Below are 20,014 nucleotides of genomic sequence, written 5' to 3'. Positions count from 1 at the left end.
CAAATAGGGAAAAAACAAGACTCCTTAAGGGATCCGTGACCAGAGAAAAGATCTGCCAGGGATGCCTTAGCAGCTAAACCCTCAAGCTTTTATTCATGTAAACAGCTGGATAACACGAAGGGCAGCTGCAGCCAGTAAGGAAGGAAAAAAAGAAGTAGCCGTGAAGCCAAGAATGCCGTCCATGACTTTACCTTAAGCTTTAATTTTCAAGATCAGTATTATACAGAAAGGACTTGATATCACCGTTTAGGGAGGTTATCTAGATATAGTCACAATTTTTCTTCATTCGGTTTTCACCTACCTACCTACATGGTGAACAATTTAAGAACTGCTGATTCTTGGCAAAAGACAACAAATAGTCACATAAAGACCAACTGGGCTAGAGGAGGAGTGGACAGAGGTCATGTACTTCTTATCTGTAGTTTATCATTTTCCTCAGCACTAGCTGATGCTGGAACGGGAGACCAAACTTACTGATCATTAGAAGCCTCTCATTGATGATTTCAGCAGAATAGTTTTAACTCCAGATTCCTGAATAGCCCTAGAAATGGGGATGGTTTAGCACAGTCTTCTTTGGCCTCCTGCACACGATTCATCCTGAGGATACATTTTGGGTAGATCGTACTAAGCAACATACTCTAGAACAACAGGCCCTCTATAAATAGGTTTAATGCTACCCATATAAACATTGTCAAAATGGAAAGTTTATACATAGTTCTTACTAATTCAGTAACATAGCGGAAATTCAGTGTTAATTTAGTAACACAACAACTGGAAGGTGTTTAAACCATCTATCTTCATAGAAACTCAAATACTACCAATATTGACTTGCACCAAAAGTAACTTAGTCATAGTAATCTCAATGCTTTCAATAACCCATTTGGCTAAATAATAGCTCACTTGGCTAAAATCTTCTAATCTAGCCCTCTTGTTGCCTCCAGCTTGCAAACAACCAGCATATATCTAGAACTATAATCTAACCTTCTCCTGTGCAGGGCATCAATCATACCAGCAAAATTGATTCTTGACTCTGTACATCTTTCTTTCTTTTGAAAGTCCTCATGCCTTCTCTTCCTTCTGTGTTTTAACAGCAAGGTGTGATAAGATATGAGCCAGTCAATTTTATTCTATAGTCTTTGTTTATAAACCTAAGGTGTTTTTTATAATGTATTTAAATTCTTTCATATATTGTTTTGACGTTTACGTCCATTTCTCTAGATAACAAATTGTTTCACACATCAAGTAGTCATGATGAAACTACTCTTTTAAAATTGCTTGTGCTTTAATAGATTAAAAAAAAAAGTCAACGTATATCTAAAGAGAGAGCTATCACTTTAGAATGACTTGTAAAATAACATAAAAATAGGGCTGGTTTACATTGCAAAAGAAAGAAATCATGTGATGACCAAGAGAAAAAAAAATTTATAAAAGTTGACCCAAAAGCAGTAGTGGAATTGCATTTCTTCCGCCTGTACCAAGGCTTAACCTACAGCCAAAGTCGTCCCTCTGTCACTGGTGATGTGAAATGGTCTAGGGAAACGCAGTCAGCTCTGGGGGTTTTAAATTTTCAGCAAGACTGCTAAAATAGATAATTGAACCATTTTCAGGTTGCATATTATAATCTGATTCTCCCATTTAAGCAGACACCGAGTTTTAACCATTTCTAGTTAAATATTCCTTTTTTTTATATTTGATACCAGCAGTAACCTAAAAATACTCTACCTAAAAGCCACTGTGACAAATATGGTAGATCAACTGAACTTGGTTCCAACAAGGATACTTTTAAATCCACAGTTTGGATGGTTACACACTACTACTGTAGGACAGCTTGTGGCGCATGCTTGTGTGTGTGTGTGTGTGTGTGTACATGTGTATGAGAGAGAGAGAGAGAGAGATAGATGTCTTGAGCTGGACACTCCTCCTTAGTTGTGTTGGATCATAAAAGCCATGCTGGCAGAATGTCCACTGCCTGTGAGATTGGGTCCAATTTCATAACAAACTGGTTTTTCTTCCAAGACATTGGAAAGCATTGAGTTATCTGTGTTTAAGTACATCTTTCTCCTTGTTTTTTCAACTTTGCGGTTAGACAGAACCGATTACCTGGCTGGAATGTTGTTTGTTACCTACAAGGGAGATAACGTTTTTATCTGAAATACAGATTTAGCTTCTGACCTAGAATTCATTATTATGCTCTTTCTTAAGCTATGGTACAAAGTAGCAGACTCTGAACAAATGATTATTGTTCCGTGGGATTGCCACAAGATCTACCAAGTACTTCTACCCATAGTGGAATGAAATACCAAAATGTCTGGCTTATAATTATACCTGATTGAAGTGCCCTTCCATGAGAAAGGCTCCCTTTGTCCCTGTTTCTTGAGTGATTTCTCTCTCCTTCCATGTCCTCTTCTCTTAAAACTGCTATGTGTTTCATCCCTGCTTTGCTGGAAACCCAGCACTGCCGTTTTTCACATGCCTGCCCCCCCACATTTTCCATCTTACCGTTTTGTTATCATAAGATGATGAAAGGTTTGCAAATAGAACTATTACAATATTTTAGCTGGTTTTCAAGATACTTTGGTGCATTTTTGGCTGGCATTATGATATAGATGACTGGCCATGGCATTTATCAGAGAGACTGTCCCAAAACTAATAAACATAAGATGGTTCGGAAAGCAGTCAGAAGACATTAAGGAACATAAAATATGTAAATACATAAGTCTTACCATTCAGCTCTCTATTTACATACATTCCATTACTGTCTAGTGCCAAGTTGTACTTATATTTTTTACTATGTTGGAAATAATTTTCTCCAAAATGCTATGGGCATTTTTAAATTTTCTTCTTGTTTCCAGTCTTAGTTGTAAGACATCTAAATATCATTGAATTTTCATTACTGTTGATACAATTTTCTGAAAAATTTTTATAATCTTACCCCTAGGGCTCTGAAATATAAATAAAATATTTCTTATGTTTTTTTTTTTTAATTAATCGGTTGCCCTGGGAAATTGATCTCCCTTTCATTCTGGAAAATTGGATCCTTTAGTATGGATTTTCTTTTTAACATTATTTTTCAGATAATTTTCTCCCTGCACATAGTAGATATTCTTAAGTGCTTTTTTTGTTTTTCCTTTCAATTTATGACAATGATTACATGGGTAATAGAAGCATTTGAATTCACTGATAGACAAGGTATCTAGACAACTTCCCATCATAGAACCAGATGATGAAAGAGGATAGAGCAATAGTTGGTAAGTAAAAAATACCCTCTGAACTCAGTGCATACCCCAGATCAGTTTAGTTAAATGGTCTGAACACTAAAGTTTGGAGGAGACCTAGAGTGTTTATTTGCACTGCCAACAATTTTTTTTTTAAGTTTACTTATTTTTTGTAGTAATCTCTACACGCAACATAGGACTCCAACCTACAACCCCTAGATCAAGAGTCACATGCTCTTCCGACTGAGCCAGCCAGGTGCCCCTACACTACCAGCAGTTTTCGAGTTTAGAATTCACATTAGTTCATTGCCACAACAGACTGACCCTTACTCTGACTAGAACTAGACAATAAAGAGCCATCCAGACATCTGCCATTAATTTTGCACCAGAAAGAACTGAATGGCAATTATACTAACTGAATTTTGCTTTTTAAAAAACTATATTGAAAACCTACCCTGAAGATAGCCTAACTAAGCCAGTTTTCTTTCAGCCATCTATTCTGTACTTTCCCTTTCTCTGAGGAAGACAGAGTGAGCAGTAGTTACTTTATCCATGCACTCTTTCAGGTGAAATGCAGTTTAAATATTTGAGCTTTTAAAAATGCCATGGCTAATAGATTTTTATAAAAAGCAAAGATCTTGGTTTTATATTTATATTCATAAGGAAGTAATTTTTATGTAATAGCCAACAAAACTTGGTCATAGAAATGTTTGCAGGAGTCTTATCTATACTAAATTTATATGCTTTTGAGAATTATTTTAGATGCAAGCAACAGAAGATGGAGACGAGTTATTATAGGAAATCAATAAATGTTAATTGGTAATGATGGTGAAGTTAAGAGAAAGTAGCAATTGATGAAGAGCTGTAAATTATCACCTATTTGATGACATGGGTTCTTACACATTGAATCCGTCCTTGGCTGATGAATTCAGAATTGAATAATGGTCTCAGAAGCAGAGAAACTACATCTAAAGCTAAATGCAATAGTTCTTTGCACTGGTTTACTTCCACAATTAGCATGGATCAGTGATGGTAAAAGGTGATGGGCTTTTGTGTTCCCTCAACCGGAGATTTTAGGGAATCGTTTTTCATTCCCAGTAAGGAAATAAAATACATACGCACTTTTTTCTTTCTTCCTTTCCTTCCTTCCTCCTTTCTGAGGCATCCGTGATCTGTTGAAACAGTTGAAATTCTTTTTTGAACCACATTCCTTAATGGTTCGGATTATGAGTGACCTCCTTGTACGGTTGTCAGTGCTAACTTGGATTGTACACAGTTCTCAAGAAGCTGCTCACTACCACCGGGGAAGTTTTCAAAAAGTATTCAGACGTGGGCCTCCATCTTCTAGATTTTAATTTAATTGGTGTGGAGTAGCATCTCGGTATAAGTATTTTTTAAAAGCTTCCAAGATGTTTCTAGAACTGCTGGTCTACAAGTTCACCATCCGGTGACAAACAGTAATAATGGTTGAATTTCAAAATGGAGGTGGAGCTATAGAATTGCTCTTTTTCTTATTACACAAACAACATATAAATTCTTACCTGTTATTTAAAAAAGAACCTCAGGACGCCTGGGTGGTTCAGTCAATGAAGCGTCAGATTGTTGATATGGGCACAGGGCATGATGTCAGGGTTGTGAGATCGAGCCCCGTGTCAGGCTCCCCACTGGGCATGGAGCCTACTTAAGATTCTCCTTATCCCTCTCCTTCTGTCCCTCTCCACCACGCATACTCCCTTTTGCTCTCTAAAAATAAAAATAAAGACATAAATAATAAAAAATAAATAAAAAGGAAACTCTACAAAAATTAGAGCGTAAACATGAAGTCCTCCTTCACATTATACCTCTCTTCCCCTCAGATGTAACCCCTTTGAGTTTACCATTTATCCTTCCAGGGATTTTCCATGCATTTGAAAAAAATGCGTACTCTTACCTAGAAGCACATACAGTTTTTGAAACATAAGTTAGTATTATACTATATGTGTTATCCTGTGGTTTGCCTTTTTTGCTTAATTTATTTTGGAGATCTTTTCATTTGGATACATACAGATCTAAAAAACTGTTCTTTTACTTCATTTCTTTCAATATCTGCAGCGTTTCTTGATATACGTGGGCTCTCATTTCCTGTCCGTTTCCACACGTTTGTAGCTCAGTGGTGAAGAACGTCAGTTCTGGAGCAGATCATCCAGTTTTGGTCACAAGCATTTATTATTATTGTTAGTATCACTATCGTCATTCGATTTTTCTATTTTTTACTGATACGGGCAACACTATTTCTAATATAATAGTGCATCCCTACAGGCAGATTTTTGGAGTTGGTGTTGTTGGGTGAGAGAGTATGTACCATATTTTTATTTTTAAAATATATGTACTATATAATACTTATTTTATTTTATTTTTAAAATAGATGTGCCATATAATATTTTTAAATATACTGTCAAATTGCCCTCTAAAAGACGCCATCTCAATTTACATTCACTCCAACCAGTGGAATCTCATCGTAGTATTTATTTCAAGGCCTAAACAAATCATTCACATCATAATATGTCTTCATGGGCTAACTAAAATGTCAGAGTTCTTTATTTTGACTGGCATTTTATTGAGCTAGTTTGATAGCTCTGATTATAACATGTCATCCTGCAGTTCTGACTTACAGACTTAAACATATGATTAAGGAAAATGGGAAAATTATTTACTAATTTTTAGACAAAAATTTTCCACCTATGGTACAAGAGGAATAGAAATAAAACTGGGCATTGGTGTTGAAAACTCTGTACTAGATTGGTCCCAACCTTCATGGCATGGATGGGATCATTCAGTGAGAGACACTCATCTCCTCCTCAGCAGTGAGCCAAATCTTGGGAAATAATCTGTTGCAAATCTGTATGTGTGTGTTGCTGTTTTAAATTCAAGACTCTATTTTTTAGACTTACATGTAATAAAATTTACATCTATTGTTAGGTATAATTTTTCATATAATGAAAATTCAAGGAAAGGGTGCCTGGATGGCCAGTGGGTTAAAGCCTCTGCCTTAGGCTCAAGGTCATGATCCCGCATTGGGCTCTCTGCTCAGCAGGAAGCCTGCTTCCCCCTCTCTCTGCTTGCCTCTCTGCCTACTTGTGATCTCGGTCCAAAAAAAAAAAAAAAAAAATCTTTAAAGAAAATGCAAGGGAAATTATTTTCAATTAAAATTTCCTCCTTTGTAAACTCAAGTTTTAGTTGTTTCATCAACACAAAGGAGATGTTATAGTACCTACTTTATAGGGTTTGGTGGGGAAAAGTAAATTATATAACACATTAGAAACCTTCTATACAGTGTCTGGAACATAGTAAGCTTTTAATAAATTAAACTTCTTATTATTTCTTTTTTTTTTTTTAAGATTTTATTTATTTGTCAGAGAGAGAGAGGGAGAGAGAGTGAACACAGGCAGACGCAGAGGGAGAAGCAGACTCCCTGCCGAGCAAGGAGCCCGATGTGGGACTCGATCCCAGGACGCTGGGATCATGACCTGAGCCGAAGGCAGTTGCTCAACCAACTGAGCCACCCAGGCGTCCCAACTTCTTATTATTTCTATTATTATTTTAATTCTGCTAACAATATGTTCAGCCCTACTCTATAACTCATTTTATTTTTCACATGAGTTAAGGTAATTTAGGGGGATACTGGCTTCATACAGATACACATACCTTTTTTTTGGTGTTAAATATGTATTTGTTCCATAAGAAACTTTTTTTTTTTTTTTAAGATTTTATATATTTATTTGACAGAGAGAGACGCAGCACAAGAGGGAACACAAGCACAGGAAGTCAGAGAGGGAGAAGCAGGCTTCCCACTGAGCAGGGAACCCTGGCCGGACTCAGTCCCAGGACCCTGGGATCATGACCTGAGCCAAAGGCAGACACTTAATGACTAAGCCCTCCAGGTGCCCCAACTTTTTAAGTCATAAATCACCACTAGCCAGTATTTTTAAAAACTCAATGTTTTTACCACTGTACTTAAGAAAAATATATAAAAATTAATCTTACTAAAATGTTTTATTGCTGAGTTGGCTTACAGTTTCAAGAGTTGATATAAGAAGAATGAGATACAAGGAACAGATTCATGTAAAGAATAGGTTGCTTTGATAGAGATCTGAAAATGTGTGCATTATTGAAAGGCTTTTCCAACTCTGTGATTTATCCAAGTTTTCTAACTCTCCTCTTGGTATGTGGGGGCAGATCCTGTGAAGTGAATAAACTATACCCAGGTGTAAATTTAGAATGTATGGACACTATCAAAAGAAAATGGGGCCTTCTGGAAGAATCTGTGACCCTCAGGAGGTACAGGGTGGGCAAATTGCTTCCATCAAAAGCTTCTCTGGATCTGTTCCTTTTCTTTAGCTCTCTTAGGTTCTTTGATAGCATTTCTGCCATCCACCTCCTCCCACTCCCACACTGGCATCTCACACTCCCAGGTGGCTGGGTTGATTGGCAGACAATTGAATTAGATAACAAGTGTCAGTCATATTAAAATCCAAAACTACACTGGAGGGCCTGGGTGGCTCCGTCGGTTAAGCATCCGACTCCTGGTTTTGGCTCAGGTCATGATCTGAGGGTCATAAGATCGGGCGCCCTGGGGGCTCTGCATTCATCAGGGAGTCTGCTTAAGGATTCTCTCTTCCTTCCGCTGTCCCTCTCCCCACTCGCCCTCTCTCACACCCTCGCTCTAAAATAAATAAATCTTTAAAAATAAAATGAAAAAACTGTAGTCATGAATGTCGTTAGTATCATTTCTGGATTTTAGTTGGACTGTATCAAGATTGATAAACAATCTCTTCAAAGAGTCAGTTATTCTTTCTCCAAAGTGGTTTCCGGAATTCTTTCCAATCTGTGACTTTTCTGTTCTCCCGCTTGGAAACTTTATTGATTGTTTTTCACATCTTTCTTTTCCCTGGATTTTTATGTCCTCTTTTCCATTTTCTCTCCTCGATACTACTTGACTCACTGTTGTCTCAGTATTTGTTTGTTCTTGAGAAGCTTCCAGATCTCTGTATCTTTGTCCTTAATGCCCCTTCAAGCCCCCCAGAATGTAGATTTAATTTTCCATATAAATTCTTACAAAGTTAACACTTCCAAATACTTAGAAGTGCCTATCTTCTGTTATTCCCATTACACATTTAGATAGGCAAAGCTGGCTCTCCATGAAGTATCATCCCTCTCCCCAAGTTATTATCACTTTTGAGATCCAGGCAGAACATACAATTGATTAATTATTTCATCTAAATCATTGAGGTATCATTTAAAAAATTAACATCCGTATTCTAACCTAGTGGTTTTCAATTGAGCTCAGTTCTAATCCTTATTACTATTATCATTTGAAAACATAAATTAGTTGTTCTGCAGCTTGGACCTCAAAAATGAGAATTTTTCAAAGGGTCATAGCAGATCTGAATTCTGATTTCAGGATGAGAATTTTCATTTTTGTTTTGGAATCCTCAGAACTTTGCATATGTTTGATTAACTTATTAAGTAATGTCATTGTTTGGGCTTAGTTTGTTAAGACCCCCCCTAATTACTTATTTCATAACATAATTATATAGTTTTCAAGCCCTAAATATTTGCTTTTATTTATTTTGCTATTTTAGATGCTTCTATCCTACTATATCTATTGTTGGCATTGTTTCATTTAAAAATGTTCATCTTATTTTGATAATTTTTTAAAAAATAGGCTCCATTTTTATTGTTATTTTCCATCTTCAAAAGCATCTTAAATAAGAAGTAATATCTGTAGAATGTGCTAACTCATTAGAATTAAAGTATTTATAATTTTACAAAGAACTTGATTAAGTTCTGAGACTAATCTAAACATTTTTATTTTACTTTATGTTCAATAGGTAAAATATCCTTTGTGCTATTGGTTCATCATTTTATAAAATACTATGTATGATTTTACTTTTTATTGTTGGGTATAGGAATGTATAATGAAGTATGATTTTGGTTTTTTTCATGTGTAGTCTTTTGCTTGTGAGTCTGGGTCCTTATATTTCTTAAGCATGTAACTATACAAGGGCACACATGCCATTTTTATGCTCACATCAGATGTTAAGATTCATTCAAATTAACAAAAGCCAGCTGATTGGGAGAGGTGTGGACACTGAACAAAGGAAACAAGTACCATGTAGAGCTTGTACGGGGTGTGTGGTGTGGTATCATTTGTGGGCTGAAAGGTAGCTGAACATTTCCATTTTGGTATCAGTCCTTGGGGAAGGACAGGGCTTCATAATGGGGTGTGATCTGCACTCTTAGTAAGTGTGATTGACGCTGAATGATTAAATAGAAGAGGGGAATAAATACCACTCCTCTGCTTTTAAGACTGAGCACATATCCACTGAATGCAAATCTTTTCAGTGTGGAAGACAGTCTGGCCTCATGATAACACATATCTGGGAAGCTAGGAAAGTGAATGAATGGAGTAGATCAAGATGCAAGATGTCCTTTAAAATGATGTTTTAAACCCAAATCTAATGGTAAATGCACATATAGAATACGATGGAAGGCCCCATTTGTAAAAGTGGAATCCTGACATGAGGCCCTTGGTAAATTGAGTAGGCAGAACGGATCCCTGCATTGGGTAACGCTGCGCACACCACAGTGATGGATGAAATTGATGTGTCCGCAGGAGAGCCTGTTCTATTACTGAAGGCTTTAACCTATTTTCTCCTCTTCGACAATGAGCTCCTGAGTGGATGTTATCCTCAAGGAAGTGAATTAAATTCAAAAGGAGACATTTTGTAGATGTGCAAATTTAATTTAAGAATTCACTTAATCCATGGTAGAAGAAAACTGTGTGGGAAAACATTATTGAGAAGTAATATGGTTATATTTTTCAAAGATGCCATTTTTGAGGGTGTTATTTGGGGGACCCGAATTTCAACCCTTCATTGGTAATTTTTATTCTTGAATTTTGCATGATCTCTTAGAACACATGGCTGAAACAGTGTTGAATCTGGATTGTAATATTATTTTATTAAGGTATATAATTGCACAATAAATAATCAGAAAAAGTGGATTTTCAGTTCTTCCCTTAAATTTTAAAAAATATGATGCATTCCTTTTCCTTGGAATAAATATTTGTTAATTATTGCAAAGAACGAAAGCCCATGTTGTGAATCTGTTATTCTAGTATCTGTAAGGTAATATTGGTAACTGAAGAAATAGGCCACAGGTACCCTAACTTCTGCCTGGTAAAAACTAAACAAAACACATAACAACAAAATATTCTTCATACGTTGACCCAGAAAACAGAATACTAATTGTCCTACATATACTGCTCGGTTGGTTAGTAGTTTAGTCATTTGTCTTTGAAATATATGGTAGTATATGTTGTTAAACTTGGTGTTCTCTCCCTCTCTCTCACACATACATACATAATTATAATTAATTTTTGTCATTATAGTCTTATTTTGATGCTCACTGGTATCACTTTCTTGTTATCTTTTTTTAAAAATGTTGTGACCTGTCGTCTGTGCTTCGTATTAAGAATTACAGATTCATAAATGTATTTGGAAATAAATTTAAAACAGAAAACTCTTAAAAAATTTCATTTGGAGACAAAACAAGCACATTCTATACTCAACAAGTAGATTAAAAACCTTTGTAAGTATACAATATTATTTTCTCCGCTTGTTTTGAATGTAAAATTTTCAAAGAAAATCTGACTAAATTTGAGCAAATATATCTCCCAAATAATTTACTTGTTCAGCTTTTAGAAACAAAGTCAGATTTTCAGACCTCTCACACAAAGCCATGCCCCCAGTCTGCATTGAAATACTAATTAAGGGTAGATTTAGGTTTATTTCAATTGAAAAGAAGTTACCTGAAAGGAAAACTAATTTCTTACAGAGGGAAAAGAAAATAAATTCTTCCCAGAATTTAGAAGCTTTTATAGCTTCCTCTGATTCAAATACTTACTGTCTTGCTTTAAAATTACTTGGTAATTTTCCAGATATCACTCACCATAGACATCTGACTTCTTATATATCAGATTTCCCTTGATAAAATTCTTTCAGTTCATCTGGTTTCCACAGTCAACATAGTTAACACGCAAAGAACTGTTAAAAAAATGAAATTTAATTTGGTCTATAATTTTCTCAATTGCGGAGTGCATTCCCAGTGTGTATTTCTATGTCACAACAGCTTTGTTTTTTTAAAGGGCTTCTTTTTAAAGCGAGCTGGTGGTTTTTTGTTGAACATTGGCTGCCCTCTAGTGGACTACACTGTTCTCTTAAAAGAACCTGTCAAGTCTTTAAAAAAAGTCCTTTCTCTACGGAAGTGACTAGTGTTTCATGTTTTAGTACTCGTTTTTCATGGACTGTTGCGTTTAGCACAAATAGCTTTATAACTTCGTGAGAGCATTTTGGTAAGATGGTCTTGGAAGCACACACACAGCATTTCAGGGACGCCTGGGTGGCTCAGTGGGTTAAGCGTCTGCCTTCAGCTTGGGTCATGGTCTCAGGGTCCTGGGATGGGCCCCACACTGGGCTCCTTGCTCGGTGGGAAGCCTGCTTCTCCCTCTGCCTGCTGCTCCCCCTGCTTGTGCGGTGTCTCTCTCTCTCTCTCTGTCTTTCTGATGAATAAATAAATAAAATCCTTTTTAAAAATAGCATTACATACTTATTAAGAGGGCACATTAAAACAGGCTGATCTCATCGACAGTTTTTTTTTTTTTTAATTTCTAACACATTTTATGACACTTGCTCCCCGCTGCTGAGACGTTTCCGCTGTTCTTGTTGCAGATGCTACAACTGTGGTGGCCTTGATCATCATGCTAAGGAATGTAGTCTACCTCCTCAGCCAAAGAAGTGCCATTACTGTCAGAGCATCGCACACATGGTGGCCAACTGCCCACACAAGACTGTGGCGCAGCCGCCCGCCAGTTCTCAGGGAAGACAGGAAGCAGAAGCACAGCCATGCACTTCGACTTTTCCTCGAGAGCTGGGGGGAGGGCATGGCTGCACGTCCCCGCCGTTTCCTCAGGAGGCCAGGTTCGAGATCTCAGAATGGCCAGGCAGGTCCTCTCAAGAAGCTTCCTCGGCGAAGTCCTCTGCAGCGCCGGAAGAACCAAGCAAAAAGGGGCCTTCTGTTCAAAAAAGGAAAAAGACATAGTGCTTCTTCCTAAGTGTATCATTTTCTTTCCCCGGTTGGGAAGTCTACCTCATGCAAGTACAGGGGAGCAGTATTTCACAGCAGCAGCTGACTTGGGATTTTTAACTACTGTTGAGGAACTGTGAATTTTTTTAAACAGACAAATCACTCTAAGCAAATTACATTTGAGCAGGGTGTCATGTTTTATGTTATTCAGAGAATGAAATACTATGTATATCTGTATGTGCATGTATGAGAGGGAGAGAGCCTGAGTGTGTGTGTGTGTGTGTGTGTGTGTGTGTGTGTGTGTAGGAGGCATCGATACAGGAATGTGGACACGTATATAAAGCAGATTTGTCTTTATGTATGTGTGTCTCTAGATAGAAGCACACACCCTCCCTCACGGAATTGGACAGCCCCAAGAATCGAAAACCCGTAGGAAGCATTTTAGATGGTTTCAAAGCTAACCCCTGGAGGTTTTTTTTTTTTTTCTTGAAATACCACTCCCTTTATATTACATTAAAATAAAAACATGACTGTTACCTTTTGTGTGAACCAAAGGCTACTTCAGATCTCAGAGCTGCCAATCATGTGGTACTAAAGGTTTTACGTCATCAGTTTTCCCAAGTTTGGGATTGCCTCTTTTTCTTGTTATCTATAGAGAATTTTCTCCCTACGCCCACCCCCTTTGAAGGCAGTACCTTAACTCCACATGCCTCTGACTGCCATAAGCTTTTTGGAATCTGGGATACAGAGCTCCAGAAAAGACAATGAATGTGTAATTTCCGTGCCGATATTTCCATGTTTTTAATTCAAGCATTTTGATTGTGAGTTAGACGCCTATTCAAAAAAATGAAGGGGGAGGGCAATGTAGTAATGTAGTGACTTGATTGTTTTCAGTGGTATTTTGATACCATCTCATTATAATCTTTTATGTGTTGTGAAGTTTTGAAGGGGTTGTGGCAACAGCAGCTTCCCTTGACGAAGTCAGTCCAAACCACCGCTTCGAGCAGGGGTCTCCTTGTTTACTACTGAAGACTTTGGAGGAAAGCTCCAGTCATTGGTGTAATTTTTTTTTTTTTTTTTTGTGGCTGTTTTTTATTACCCCCCCTCCCCCAAGAGAGTTATCTGACTTGTAACAAAACAGCACAGGTGAGAATAAAATACCAGGGTTGAGAATGAACATTTAAGTGGGTGTTCATAATTGCCCAATACGTTTGCCCTGGGAAGGATATTGAAAAGTGCAGCATTTGGTGGCAGGCAGCTGGAGTGATGGGCCTGGGGCCGAGGGGCTGGGCCTCTCCCACCAGAAGCGACAAGAATTTCGTACATTAAAATGAATTTGACAGAGGTTCCCTTCATTACTCATGCTGAAGTAAACCGAAACGGTGCATTCAGGGTGGACATTCAGTAATGGAGATAGAGACGCTTCTCAGGTTGGTCCTCAATTATGTGAGTCAGCTGGCCTGGGACCAGTCCTCATATTGGTCCCTTTAGGTTTCAGTCATTTAAAAAAATAAAAAAAAATGTTGGTGTCCTCCTGGTTCTAGATGTTATGGGTAAATTTCTGAAACATCTCCAAGAAGGTACCGATTAGTTATAATGCTTAACATTGGCAATAGACAACATTGTGTGTGAGCCTGTTGGTGTAAGCTCAGATAATCAGAAGAAGACAAGAGCATGAGTCAAATGAGATCCATTCTGCCGAGCAGCTTCTGCTCCTTCTCCAACTTGTCCTGCCCTGAGGGTCTTAGGCAGTTCCTGCGGTTTGAGCAAGGCCCCATCAGGAGCAAATGCCTCCGGCTGGGCCGCCAGCCCTTTACCTATCAGCTTGAATTCTGGGACAGTGTTTGTGAGACTCTCCACGGTGTATTCTGGAATATCCACGTGCTGTGATGCAAAGCTTACCTTTGACGATATTGAATGTGATAAATAGCTATAGAGAAGTACTTCCTTGCCTTATGTGAGGATTGTAAGCTTATTTAAATTATGTAGACAAATCAAAGTGGCATTGCTTAATTTTTAGCAGGCAAAATAAGCAGGTTTAACAGTAAAAATGCAAAACATAATAAGTCACTTTGAAAATTCAAACCAAAGTTCCTTGACCTTATAGACATAGGAAGTTATGGACTTGAGAATTGGGCATTCCCTGTTTACATATAAAAAGTTCAGAGCTAAGATCTTGGTTAAAAAAAAAAAAAAGAAAGAAAAGCATTTTATAACTGGACCTTATGGGTGCAATTTAAAATCATTTTAAGCATCTTACCAGACTGAACTAAGAGCACATACCAAACCTATCTTATGATTAAAAGCTGGGGTTTATTTTTTATATAAAAATACTATCACTATTACATAACATACTCAGGACAAAGAACTTTGCTCAGGGAACATACCATATAATGTTGTTTCTTTTCAGAATAGTCTACAGTCCTGCTTACTCAAAACAAACCAAATAACTTAGACCTTTGTATAAGTATTATGAACTGATGTTAGTCATAACTACCTCTGAGTTTGATCACAGTTTCCAAATATCAGATATCCGTTTTCCTATTTTTATTTCCTGTGAAAAGTACGCTAAAGCAAAATTCCCAAGCTCCTTGCATATGTGAATATCACTGATGTGAGCACATGTCCATTTACATGGGTGAAATATTCTGTTTACAGCAAAAGGCTACCTCATAGTTGATGCATAGCTCACCTTTGTGCTGCTCTAGCCGTACAGGGGCTGATAATCCTCTGGTACAGAACCTTTTAATCTGTATTGTAGATAGCAATTCACAACTCTATGTTTCTAACAAACACTTGTGAATGAGGACACATCTCATTTAGTTAGCAAAGTCTCCAAGCATTTCTTTAAAGTTATCAGGTATTTAATTTAAAGACTTATGGGCACCCTTCCACTTAAGCAAAACAAAACAGAGGCAATCTTGGAAATAGCTGCTCTGCCCAGAGGTGAAGGGCAGGAAGGGGTAGCAGAAGAAGAGGTTGGTGTAGGAGTGTATTCATGCTGGGCAAAAGTATAAAGGATGCCAATCTCCATTTGTGTGTTCGTGCTGCCCTGAGGCCAAGCATAGTTCAGCATTATTGCCCTAGGCACATAACTAACTAGCACTGGCTTGCCAAGGAGTGAACATAGAGTAAATGTGCAATGCCATTTCTAGCTACTGAGGAGAAGGGTCTGTGTGAAGCATCAGTTTACGGAGGTTACTAATGGGATGGGCAGGAGGTGTGTGAACTAGTTGCTCCTTGATCTCAACCCCATGTCAACACAAGTGTAATTCCTAAGAAAGATGCTCTGCCCGACTCTTAGCCCTGGGAGCTATTCATCAATACATGGCAGATTATAGTAGAAACCTTTTTATACTTGCATTTCTAGTATTTACTCGAAGACTTTGGATGTATTTTTACAACTAAAACATTTTAAAAGATTTTTACCTGCTTATAACTTGGAAGTTTGGCGTGCAATGTAGGGAAAAAGATCAAGAACATCACGGTATTAACATCGATCCATCTATAAACACAGGATGTTTTAATGCCAATATTTTAAGATATTCTGGCCCAGTTTTATTTTGCACCAGTGTGGCCCCAAGTTACTGCTAGTTGTATTTAGTTTGTGAATAGAAGCCCATAAGTGTTAATAGACTTTGTAACATTCACTGTAAGATGAATTATACAGGACATGGGAAATCTCATTAAGTCTTAAAGTTAATTTAAATTAATTTATCTGTTTTCTCTAAGAAATGTTTATCGTAAAATATATATGTGTATTTCCCCTTCGGTTATAAAATTTGGGAAAGTGTGTACAAGTGCAGCTGCACTGACTTTAATTTTCTAGATGTCTTAATGAGATTTATTTGTTTTAGAAAAGAACAAATCGTGAAAAGCCTCAAGTTCTGTCTTACATAGCTGTCAGCAGCCTCTTTAAGATGTGGTGGTTGTGTGATCTGTGTCATAGTTGTTCAGTTAGCGTGAGAGGTTGACCTATGAATCGTTCTTAAATTTTATATTTGGAACAAAGCTGCGAAGTTATGGTAAAGTACTGTACTGTGACAAACTGTTACAATATTTAATACATCTGTGGCTTAACACCTGTGAGTGTTACCAGCTTGAAAATGATGGTGTTGACTACCTCTTGAATTACTTAGTATCTATCAACCACTGGCACCCACCACCAAGCTGGCTTTAATTAGTGTGTGTTGCTTTTTGGTATTAACAACTCTAACCATACTAGAGACCAAAGTGAACACTGATTTCTATATGTCTTTAATATGGTGTTTTATCTAGTGTTTTTTAAATTATCCTGTGTAGTAATTAGATTACCTCATTGTCCATTTTGGCTCATGTTGTTTACAAGTGAAAATAAAAAAACACTTGAACTATATGTTTTTAAAGGACAAATAAGGAGTAGATGTTCGGAATGGCATTTCACTCATGTACAGTCATCTTGAGGGACTGGAGTACTGTTTGCCTTTCTGCAGACCATGGATTTTATATTCTCATTTCATGCCTAATGTCTTATTCTGTCAATTATGGATATTTTGAGGTTTAAAAATTACTTGATTAAAAAATAAAACATATAACGTTGGCATTTATGACGAGTTTTCGAGATTTTTTCATGATTTGTATGATTGTTTAAAGAAAAGAATGGATAAAAGGCCATTTAGGCAGTATCTACACCTCTCTGAACATAAGTTTTAACTTACCTTCAGATATCAGTGATTAGAAATGTAGAACTTACGACAATACAGATGGTGAATACATTCAATCTAAATCTTAATGAGGAAAGGTGAGTCCTGTCCTCATCAAGAATCATCCTGGGTTAGCTAACGGAGTATGCAAGCGTGGGAGTCAAGACACATACTTCATGTGGTCATGAAAATTGCCCCGAACACAAAAATGTTCAACCCTTTTGGAAAAACCATTTTAGAATTTTCCTACAATATTTTCCTAGTAGTTTTAAAGTATTCAAAAAGGACAATCAAAGCCAGATTATACCAGTACCAAATATCTAAAATGTGAATGTAGATTTATCAAACTATGTATATAGTATTGGCATACTATAAAAACAATTTGATAAAACTGTTGTGTTCTATAAATTGACCAGTCTGACAATTAAACTCATTTTCATTTCTGCTCCACACCTGGATGATTCACTTTTCCTTTTCCTTTGGGTGTGTAAGTGTGTGTGTTTGTGTGTGTGTGTGTGTGTGTGTGGGTACCATGACTCCTGCTGCTTTTTCTTTTTTATTATGGTAAAAAACATAATTTACCATCTTAACCCTTTTTAAATGTCTAATTCAGTAGAGGTATTTCATCTTGTGTGGAGGTGATTTTAGGATGTGAAGATCTCATGCTCGTGAGACAGTGAGTGCATAAATGTTTCATTGATAATCATTATTTAAAAGAGTATCTTTGTTATATAAGTAGCATTGTGTTTTGTTATAAAGAATATGGAGAGCCTTGAAAGAAAAGATAGTACATCATCTCATCACCTGGAAATAACCAATGACATATTTCATCAATTTCAAATATGAGAAACATTTTGAAAAATATATAATCCCATTATCTAGAAATAACCATTAATATTTTTCCTTAACTCTCTTCTAATTTATTTCCCATAAATTAATATAGATTTAAAATAAAATTAGGTTTTATTGAATAGGATTGGGAACTTTTACACTTTCCCATTGACATCATTAAACATGTCTTATCAAGAAAAATTCTTCAGAAACAAGTTTTTGATAATTGCATATGTGGTTTGAAGAAATGAGATTGAGGTGGAGGGGGAGGCATGGGTTTGGTTTGGATGGAGAAGGAAGAGACTCTGAGACAGAAGAAACAGCATCAACAAAAAACGAGTCAAGACTAAGTAGTTCACGTTCAGTCAACCAGTAAGAGATGAATTTGATGGTATAAATTATGAAAAAACTTTATGAATGGATTGGAGGTCAACCAATGTAGCCAGACATTTGAGAGGCCACCAAATTCAAAAGAAAGAAACATAGGACACCACTGCTATTCAACATAGCACTAGAAGTCCTAGCTTCAACAATTAGACAACAAAAAGAAATAACAGACATTCAAATTGGTAAAGAAGAAGTTAAACTCTCACTCTTTGCAGATGATATGATACTTTATGTAGAAAACCCAAAAGACCCCACTCCAAAACTGCTAGAACTCATACAGGAATTCAGTAAAGTGTCAAGATACAAAATCAATGCACAGAAATCAGTTACATTTCTATACACCAACAGCAAGACAGAAGAAAGAGAAATTAAGGAGTCGACCCCATTTATAACTGCACCTAAAATCATAAGATACCTAGGAATAAATCTAACCAGAGACAAAGAATCTGTACTCAGAAAACTCCTGAAAGAAATTGAGGAAGACACAAAGAAATGGAAAAACCTTCCATGGTCATGGATTGGAAGAACAAATATTGTGAAAATGTCTTTGCTATCCAGAGCAATCTACACATTTAATGCAATTCCTGTCAAAATACCATCAACTTTTTTCAAAGAAATGGAACAAATAATCCTAAAATTTATATGGAACCAGAAAAGACCCCAAATAGCCCGAGGTATGTTGAAAAAGAAAACCATAGCTGGCAACATCACAATTCCAGACTTCAAGCTGTATTACAAAGCTGTCATCATCAAGATAGTTTGGTACTGGCACAAAAACAGACACATAGATCAGTGCAACAGAGTAGAGAGCCTAGAAATAGACCCTCAACTCTATGGTCAACTAATCTTTGACTAAGCAGGAAAAAATATCCAATGGAAAAAGTCTCTTCAAAAAATGGTGTTGGGAAAATTGGACAGCCACGTGCAGAAGAATGAAACTGGACCATTTCCTTACACCACACACAAACAGACTCAAAATGGATGAAAGACCTCAGTGTGAGACAGGAATCCATCAAAATCCTTGAGAACAGAGTCAGCAACCTATTTGATCTCAGCCACAGCAACTTCTTCCTAGAAACATCGCCAAAGGCAAGGGAAGCAAGGGCAAAAATGAACTATTGGGACTCCATCAAGATCAAAAATCTTCTCCGCAGCAAAGGAAACAGTCAAAAAACCAAAACACATGTGACAGAATAGGAGAAGATATTTGCAAATGACATATCAGATAAAGGTCTATTATCCAAAATCTATAAAGAACTTACCAAACTCAACACCCAAAGAACATGTAATCCAATCAAGAAATGGGTAGATGACATGAGCAGACATTTCTGCAAAGAAGACATCCAGATGGCCAAAAGACATATGAAAAAGTGCTCCATATCACTCGGCATCAGGGAAATACAAATCAAAACCACAATGAGATACCACCTCACACCAGTCAGAATGGCTAAAATTAACAAGTCAGGAAATGACAGATGCTGGCGAGGATGTGGAGAAAGGGGAACCCTCCTACACTGTTGGTGGGAATGCAAGCTGGTGCAGCCACTCTGGAAAACAGTATGGAGTTTCCTCAAAAAGTTGAAAATAGAGCTACCCTATGACCCAGCAATCACACTACTGGGTTTACCCTAAAGATACAAATGTAGTAATCCGAAGGGGCACATGCATCTGAATGTTTATAGCAGCAATGTCCACAATAGTCAAACTATGGAAAGGGCATGATGTCCATAAATAGATGAATGGATAAAGAAGATGTGGTATATACAATGGAAT

At 37.0% G+C, this 20,014-nt stretch overlaps 1 protein-coding gene across 5 annotated transcripts in view; it reads left to right on the top strand.

Annotated features, from left to right (window-relative positions):
- LIN28B (lin-28 homolog B) overlaps window positions 1–17,363 on the top strand; it is a 140,768-nt gene extending 123,405 nt beyond the window's left edge. For 4 of the 5 annotated variants that reach the window (XM_032338940.1, XM_032338942.1, XM_032338943.1 and 1 more), the window contains one exon: window positions 11,987–17,362. In XM_032338940.1, the coding sequence (XP_032194831.1) occupies window positions 11,987–12,356 (370 nt within the window). In that variant the 3' untranslated portion in view covers window positions 12,357–17,362. Of the gene's footprint in view, window positions 1–11,986 lie in introns of all 5 variants that reach the window. The other variant, XM_032338941.1, reaches the window with a different exon arrangement.
- The last annotated feature ends 2,651 nt before the right edge of the window (window positions 17,364–20,014 follow it).

The sequence above is a fragment of the Mustela erminea genome, chromosome 4 (genome assembly GCF_009829155.1).
Source record: "Mustela erminea isolate mMusErm1 chromosome 4, mMusErm1.Pri, whole genome shotgun sequence".
In the NCBI taxonomy this organism is placed as follows: Eukaryota; Metazoa; Chordata; class Mammalia; order Carnivora; family Mustelidae; genus Mustela; species Mustela erminea.
The sequence above is the reverse complement of the archived record's forward strand: the minus strand, read 5'-3'. Positions and strand labels throughout refer to the sequence as shown.